Here is an 8,020-nt window from a genome sequence, read left to right on the forward strand (position 1 = left end):
GTGGGGGAGCACAGACTAGAGCACAGTCATCTCCCCTCATGGCTGCAGGCACGTCAAAAGAGGGGGAGAAAAGGTCACCATCAGCCAGTACGCCAGCCGTACTCTACTTAGGTAACGAGATGTGCACTCCTAACCCCTCCTAGCTGATCTCTCAAGCAAGTCCCCCCCCACCGTGACGTTGTTCGTTAGGTCTGTAGTCGGAAAGTAGGTGGTAAGGTGCTTCCCAGTAGAACTACAGAATTCATACGCTGGGCCGTGGATGAGAAGTGTAGTGAGTAGCTGCGAAATAGGTCCCAACGGGTCAACCTTCCAACTGGACTGTTCATGGTGTTTGCGGCGTGGGCAGCGGCCTCTGGCAGTGTCGGATCCTGTGCCGAACCCTGATATACCACCTGAAACTACACTGCGGCCGTTAGGTGTTTCGGAGCATCGTCTTTGTCTCATTGCAGGGAGATGTTCAAGACCTGAGAGACCGGAATTTCTTCCGAGGGAATTTCTATCATAAAATCTGTGTATCGGGGCAGAATGCAGTGGCTCACCTCGGAGGGCAATGTATGGCTGATGCCCCAAACCACGTACAGAGACAAAATTAGCCAATGCCCCTTTACTTGATCTCACCCAGGAAAGAGAACCTCATAAGCTATTCGCACGTCCAGCATTTAATTATCAACGCTCCAGCAACGTTGGAGCTGTTGGCCCAAACATAATACCTTCAGGGGTGGGATCTGGTTCGCGGTTCCAACTATGATGCGCTTATCACTGGCTGACAAGAGTATATTATACCAGTATGAAAAGGAACACATGTTTCTGACAGCGATCAGACGCCGTTACATAGTATGATTTTGCTTAAAGTAGCAGGACAAGCTCCTGCCTGAATGATACCGCCTACGGCCTTCGCTCGTCAAACGTCATTGTACGGCTGGAAGAATCAGGCCATGTATGCTCATCACGAGTGAAGGAAGAATAGATCCGCTTAGACTCTCGTGAGAAAATAGCAGGTGCTGAGGACTGGGAGTGTGGAGAAAAGAGAAGGAGGCCCGGTATCTGGCGTGGACAGCCCTTCAGACTCACAGCCTTGCCAAGAAACAACTGTATGTGAATAGATTTGACTGGTGTATAAACCAGGCGCCCGAGCACCGTCATCCAGTGCCGCAATTACTAGGACCAAGGCGAAGAACAAGGAGGAATAGGGCATGATGAGTCGCGACCACCCACTGCTCGGGCCAAATTCCCGAAAGACGTAGGCATGAAGTCTATCAACTTTTACCTAATATGGCAACAAAGCCATCATTCGTAATGATTACAGAGATGCTCCCTGGTGCTTGCTCCTCTCCCGCTTGTCACAGAAATTCTCCAAACGCCGTCAAGTCACGCCAGTATGAGAGCCTCTTTAATCACCGCCTCACCCGCTACAAAATGTGATTCGAGTCGAGCAAAACAGAAGCGCAGCCCCGCTGGTACTCCAGAATGCGACAATACATACCAGAGTCGTGGTATCATTCCGGAGTTAACGACCGAGTGACAAAAGTCGCAACAGGGCCCATACGAACCCCCAATGGCACGGTGGCCACATGGGCGCGAGTCTCCTGCAGCTCGCCCCGTTCAGTTGCCCGCCGATTCTTTCCTGTTGTACGACACCAGCGGCTTCTTTGTGTCCGTCTTTCTCTGCTGTTGTGTCATGGAAAAGGCGCCATTCTCATCATCTATCTGCTCATGCCAGAGATTGTGTAGCATCCAAACCCCACGGCGCATCGGTGAGAACTCTCCCGATGTCGTACTGAAAGAAACCAAACGTGGTGGTGTGTGTGTGTGTGTGTGTATGATGATGACTACGTTGCCCAAGTCACCGTAGAAATTCCCACCATCGACAATCAGCGCAAGGAAAAAGAGAAGTTTCGCAGAAGAAAAAAAGAATCATCCGTGTGGCCTTCAGTCGCAACCGGATCAATTGATTAGACGTGACTTGCAACCAACATCGCGTCATCGAACACTGACCCACCACTCCTTTTTCTCACCCGACGGCACACAGAGCCGACCGGTCGAGGTTTGATCATCTGGTTAGCTGAGCCCAGGTTCCTGACGCAACATATACTTGCCGGCCAGGACGGGAACGAGGGCGCAGATAAGGTGATTTATACGCACATGGGCAGGTAAAAATGAGGGTCGTGCGTGCCGCAGAAGTTCTCATGTCAGCTGGTATGACTTCTCTCCTTGGCAAGAGCAGATTAAGACAGGGACCCTCGCACGATATAGCCCGAGACATGTCGCTTGCTAATATTACTCGTGGAGGAGGGAGGGGGGCGCGGCAGGATGGTTTGCCTCGTCAGATAAGCACGGCAGGGAACTATGCTGTTGTCGAGATATCAATGCAAGAGTTTGTTGTTGGGATTGGCATTTTCGCCCTGCCTACTTATCTTGCTTTGACAGTGCCGTGTGTATCATGCCGTGGGGGGACCGCCTTCAGCCTGCGACTGCTATGCTAGGTAAGAAAGAAGACAGGCGACGAGCTAATATGTCGTGGTATGAACCAGTGTAGCCAGAGAGGTTTTCGGGTAGCTCAATATTGAAAGCAAACGAGATCAAGTCTGGGTTTTTTTTTCCTTTTTTTTCCTTTTGTTTGTCGTGTCTTTTTTCTCTTTCTTTCCGTGAAGGATGCTTGCACAAAAGATAGATTTTCGAGACAAAAGCACAGGCGCAGTTAGGCAATATAATATATTGGGATTTTTAACTGGGTACTATTATTTCAATTCAAAGAGCTCCTGAGACGCCTGGTACAACCATTCTAGTACAGTACAAAGCTTTTCCCCAAAGCATGTACCTCAACCCTGGTGCGAGACAGTCATCATTATGTTTCATAATCAGAGAATTTCCGAGAGTCTGTAGCGGAATAGGGAAATGATAGGAAATTTGGGAATTCGCCGAATGGTCCGTCTCAAATGACCAACGGCAAGTCAACAAACCATGGGATTTACCACGGCTCACTTTTGAATGTGTGCGTGTCTGTCCGGAAGCATTCCGTGATGACAAGATCACAGACTCTTCTCGAGCAGCACGAGATCTCTGAAGCCTTCCTTACACTTCTGGGACTGCTCAGAAGTCGGCTTGGGGAGCGGGCTTCTGCAATATCCACCATACCCACTCCATACGCGCAGGCCTTCCTTGGTGCCCACGACGCCGCTTTGGATGGCGGCCCAGTCTCCTGCAGCCACCACCGCCTGCATCTCCTGGGCTTCAGCAAGGCTGCCAGAGTGGAAGAGCTGCATTGTCCTAATGCAGGCCTTGGGAGAGATGTTGGCCAGGCCTGCCAGGATGCCGTGACCACCGGCGACGAGAGATTGGATTGTGAAGTCGGCGGATCCGGCAAGAACAAGGAAGTCGGGTCGCTGAGGGTTGTAATTCTTGCTCAGCTTTTTAGTGGCGGCAGCCACTCGTGCCAGCTTGCCCGTGTTGCCGCAGGTGAGCTTGACGCCCACGATGTTGGGGTGTTCTGCCAACTTGGTGATGACATCAGATGAGAGGTCCAGCCCACCAACGGCACCCGGAAAGTTGTAGATGATGATGGGAATGGGGGAAGCGTCGGCCACGGCGTGGAAGAAGTCAAAGATGGTCCCTGATGATGGAGCGAAGAGAGACGAATAGTAGGCAGGAGGCAGAACCAGTGCGTAGTCACCCCCTGCTTCCCAGGCCTCAGTGCAGAGCTGCACAGTCTCTCGTACGCTCTGGCTTCCACAGCCCACAATGATGGGCATGGAAGAGAACCCAGCATCGTTCAAGGCCTTGCGCGTGGTAGCTGTGACCAGCGACCTCTCGGTGTGGGTAAGATGGACAGCCTCTCCATTGGAACCTTGGGTTGCAAGCCCTGTCACGCCTGCACGAGCCAGGCGCACCGCATGACTTGCTACGGTAGCCACGTCGATGTCCTCGGTATCTTCTTCAAAAAAGCACATCGTGGGAACATAAACGCCAGGGACCAGCGGCCGGCTGAGATGCCAGTCACCGTCCATCGTATTGCTCTCGAAAGAGCTGCTCAGTGACGAATCGGAATCGACCGGCATAAGATTGTTGTTGTTGGAGGGTACACGGGTTGTCGACGAGCCGGTAGGATGCCTGGTGCCCCTGTTGAAGCCAGACGTATAGCTGCCGGCAGGTGGCGCATCAAGATGAGGAGCCATTGTGATCTAGGGGGTGTGAAGGAGAGGGAGAGAGAGGGAGAACCACGGATAGGATATGGTCGGTAGCGTGGGATGATATGCAGAAGCGGCAGTAGGGAGCAGGTGAGAGGCGTGGGCGTGGGAGAAGATGGGGGGGGCCGGCCGATGGAGAGTAGGAAGTGGGCAGGCGACCTGGTGATATTTTATAGTTACCAGAGGTAGGGCAATTGTGCCGCAAGGGATCTGACGTGGACTCCATTCTTCTCTTTCTCTTTGGCACTCGCTTCTGTCACTTCTTATTCATCGGGAACCCGAGGCGTGCTCGGTACCTCTGAGAAATCCCACTTCGCCTGACCCAGGTCCACCACGCCTATTGGACGGTCGAGAAACGGACGGAAATATACTGGGCTGAGAACGACGTACATAGTACGTATACTACGTAGCAGTTAGTGCTCGACCAGGGCTTGCTGCAATACCATGGACTGCCTCTCAGCCATGCAGCAGGCCTCAGGGTCCAACGAGACTGTGCAGATTTGGGGTTGCAGTGATTTTCTTCTGGATACAGTGCGGGAATCTAGCCGGGAACAGAGAAGAGGCTGCCTGGGCTGCGCAGTCATGTGCAATGAGAGAACATGGGCAGGGGGTTCCCCGACCTCAAGATAGACTAAAAAGTGGTTCTCGTGGGGGTTAGTCTGTAGAACCGCCGTCCGTGGAAGCCACAAAGAACCTGGGGGTCGTTCGTCTATTTGCCCTTGCTGCTGTCATGGTCATGCTTCGAAGCAGGGCGCGTTACTTGGGCCCTCTCTTGTACTGGCCACATCCTCGAGCAAGATCAGGTCCGTCCGTCAGTCGGTATGAATCGGTGCCTACTATTTGCAAGGTCTATCCCATTCCCAAGGCACGCCTTGGGCCCATCCAGTCGCGTGTATTAGCAATACAAATCGAGGATCAATGGACCGTGTGTGTGTGTGTCAGTTTAGTGGCCTCGACGGCAATAACTGGATTTGAACGTCTTGTGACCATTTGTAACATCGAACGCGACAGTTCCTTGGAAGAAGACCGATCCAGGCAAGAATGAGTGGTGCCAAGTGCGCACCCACCTGGTCGCACCGCTGGAACTCGATACCCGCGTCGTGTCATGTCAGATGGTGAGCACGTCGATTCTGACATGTCTGACCAGCAATCCGAAGGGCGGCACATGTTGGACGGCTCGGGCATACCGTTTATAGACATGTGCCGCCTGGATGGGCATCCGATATCGCCAAAGCTCCTCTTTGTGTCTTTTAGGGCTGTGGTCCTCCCCTACCCTGACAGGAGGCGGGCGAGCGATTGCCATTGAGAAACTGGAGCGCAGCGTGAGGCTGCTGGACTACCGCAAGGCTGCTGAGGTTGAGGGTTCTTGGTATAGGGCTAGAGTGAGGTGGCCAGGTGCTGACATGCAATCGTGCAGGCGTTTCCAGGTCCAATGAGTGATGAAATGAGCGGTGAGGCGGTAGACGAGTCAAGCTCTCTCTCTCTCTCTCTCTCTCTCTCTGTGTGTGTGTGTGTGTGTGTACCTCCGCCCCCTTCATTCCACCTCGTCCTGCCCTCCCTCCATCCATCAATCCAGCCAGCCAGCCAGCTTATTTTCATGCTCGTGCTCGTGCTTGCTACGTGCTGCAAGGACCACACGATTCTGACCTACATCCACGGGTCGCGAGTTGGATACCGCCGAGATGGTCGCAGGTGTGATGCAGGCAAACGATGGTGGTGCCCTCTGGTGGTTCGGCGGATGGGATCGACAGTGAGGGCTACCTGAAAGTGACACCTTTTCCGGACATCTTGTCCGGATGGTTGGACATGTGAGCTACCGGCCCGGTGTTTTGTGTGTTGACTTGAGTCTTGGATGGGGCGGTTTTGGTGTGTACAGTTAGGTGAGAAGGAATAGTAATGCTGCTGACGAAGGTGTACAATGGGTTTGGGCTGGTCGATTGGTCGATTGGTCGCTCATGGCCCCAGGTTCAGGGATCTTCGTGGTCAATGTCGTCGAAATCAACCCCAAGTGAAGTGGGGCCTGTGAGACCGCCGCTTCCCAGCTTTGGCAGGAGAGGTACAGTGTGAGTCTGGACCTGTTGGTGAGAGGATGAACACTGAGTTGCTCCTCCCGCCAACTACTACACAGTATAACGAACGTATGGAGGAAGGAACAAGTTAGTGGCAGCGCTACACAGTATTTCGTACAGTCGTTGTACATGCCCGATCCTCGCGCCTCCCATCAACCTCCTCGCCCTGCCCCTCCTCCCTTCCTCGTCCATCACCACCACCAAACACCGACACCAACATTCCCATACCCAATACCCATGCCACACCCCTCCCCAACCCATCCATAATACTCACTCTATCCCTCTCCCCTGCATCCCTTGTCCGTATCAACCATAATCCCTGCCATCCGAATTGCCAGCCTGGTTTGCCGTAATGGAGGCGCTGAGCGTCCAGCTGATCATAATCAAGAAAGCTGAGGATGCCGTCAGCCGACCGCGCTGCCATTGCTGACGTGCTGCAGATCGTCTTGCGTTTCCGTTGCGCCCTGTTCTGTGCCTGATAGGGCAGACAAACGTCCTAAGAGGGATCCAATATTACCATACTATAATACACAGCCCCCACCACACACACGGGGAAAATTGCCACATGCTCTCGCAAGCATGATGACGAGAATATCTGCTCGTGCAACACACCATCATCTTCCACGCGAGGAAAGGGTTCAAAGTCACATATCTGACATCAGGATCAGGCACGCCATGCAGTACCACCCGAAGCCCATGCAGACGAGCCATCGACTTACAGTATGGCTGCATTCAGTGTCCACCACGCCCGGGAAGAGCCTGGGACACACATACTCCCCTTCGGGCTCCGCGCACGCGTCCCCCAGGCTGTTCCATGCCCCGTCATCCCCTACCTAAATGTTCATAAACAAAAGAAAAAAGGGGAAGACCAACAAAAAAGCAAACACAAAAAAAAACAAGAAAAGAGTGAGAGCGAGAGAAAGGCTCGCTTGAATACCACGTATGTTGCAATTCGAGAGGACTATTCCGTCCTTCGTCCAAGAGAGATGGGAGGGGGGATCCCTGGGCTGCTGCTCTCCACTCCGACGTACCGTCGGGTCCCGAGGGCCAAGCTAATTAATTCCACGACTTGGTGTTTAGAGGAGAAAGGCGCCGAGCAGTCGATCGGACAATGCTCCTGATCGAATCATCACTACATCTATACTACGTTATCGGCCTTGGTTCTCAGTATGATTTGCGCGGCATTTGGTAATACTGCCTGGCTGAGGGGAGACTGTGCCGTCGGGTCACCCTGTCCCGCAAGGGGGGGAAGGATCCAGGTGATCAGTTTTGGGGGACTTTGTTTGCAAAGGCACCAGTGGGTGGATGCGCCAAAGTAACGGCCCTTGGCTCCATGGACCCGTAACGCAATATACGATTTGTGTCAGTCCCCTCACTCCACACGACATCGTGAGGCATCGCCTCAGCATGCCATCAGGGGTGGCGTGATCAATTCGTACTGTGCAGGAATTCACAGTATGGGGTCAACCCCGCGGGCCCACCAGATCTAGCAGGGACTCCAAGTTTTGCCATAACAAAACAAGTGCTCTGCGGGGCAAATACCCACTTCCTACAAAGCCCGGAGGACGATGTGCAAGAAGACTGGACGCACACCGGCCGGAGGAACTCCGAGAATCGAATGCCAGACTACCTGACTGAGTGCTCGCGTGTGGCAAAGAGAACGGGGGGCAATGTCTCAGGCAGACCCGATGTCGAATGTTTGGGCGTGGACCAAGGGCGATAACGGTATGCAATAGAAGCCCAGTCGAACACATCCACCACTCTTCT

The 8,020-nt window shown here is 53.4% G+C and overlaps 2 protein-coding genes across 2 annotated transcripts; one reads left to right on the forward strand and one right to left on the reverse strand.

Moving 5' to 3' along the window:
* Positions 1-2,700: 2,700 nt before the first annotated feature.
* On the reverse strand, positions 2,701-4,280 carry M406DRAFT_281441 (aldolase). Its single transcript, XM_040918440.1, has one exon. The coding sequence runs from the start codon at positions 4,170-4,172 to the stop codon at positions 3,030-3,032; it is 1,143 nt and encodes a 380-aa protein (XP_040772424.1). The 5' UTR covers positions 4,173-4,280; the 3' UTR covers positions 2,701-3,029.
* Positions 4,281-6,770: 2,490 nt separating this feature from the next.
* On the forward strand, positions 6,771-7,620 carry M406DRAFT_323869 (uncharacterized protein). The gene is made up of 2 exons (XM_040919825.1): positions 6,771-7,193; positions 7,334-7,620. The coding sequence occupies exon 1, from the start codon at positions 6,929-6,931 to the stop codon at positions 7,088-7,090; it is 162 nt and encodes a 53-aa protein (XP_040772425.1). The 5' UTR covers positions 6,771-6,928; the 3' UTR covers positions 7,091-7,193; positions 7,334-7,620.
* The last annotated feature ends 400 nt before the right edge of the window (positions 7,621-8,020 follow it).

The sequence above is a fragment of the Cryphonectria parasitica genome, assembly GCF_011745365.1.
Source record: "Cryphonectria parasitica EP155 unplaced genomic scaffold M406scaffold_8, whole genome shotgun sequence".
Lineage (NCBI taxonomy): Eukaryota > Fungi > Ascomycota > Sordariomycetes > Diaporthales > Cryphonectriaceae > Cryphonectria > Cryphonectria parasitica.

Bases quoted from the DNA above. Each gene is read 5' to 3' on its own strand.
- M406DRAFT_323869 (XM_040919825.1), top strand. From the start codon at position 6,929: ATGCAGTACCACCCGAAGCCCATGCAGACGAGCCATCGACTTACAGTA.
- M406DRAFT_281441 (XM_040918440.1), bottom strand. From the start codon at position 4,172: ATGGCTCCTCATCTTGATGCGCCACCTGCCGGCAGCTATACGTCTGGC.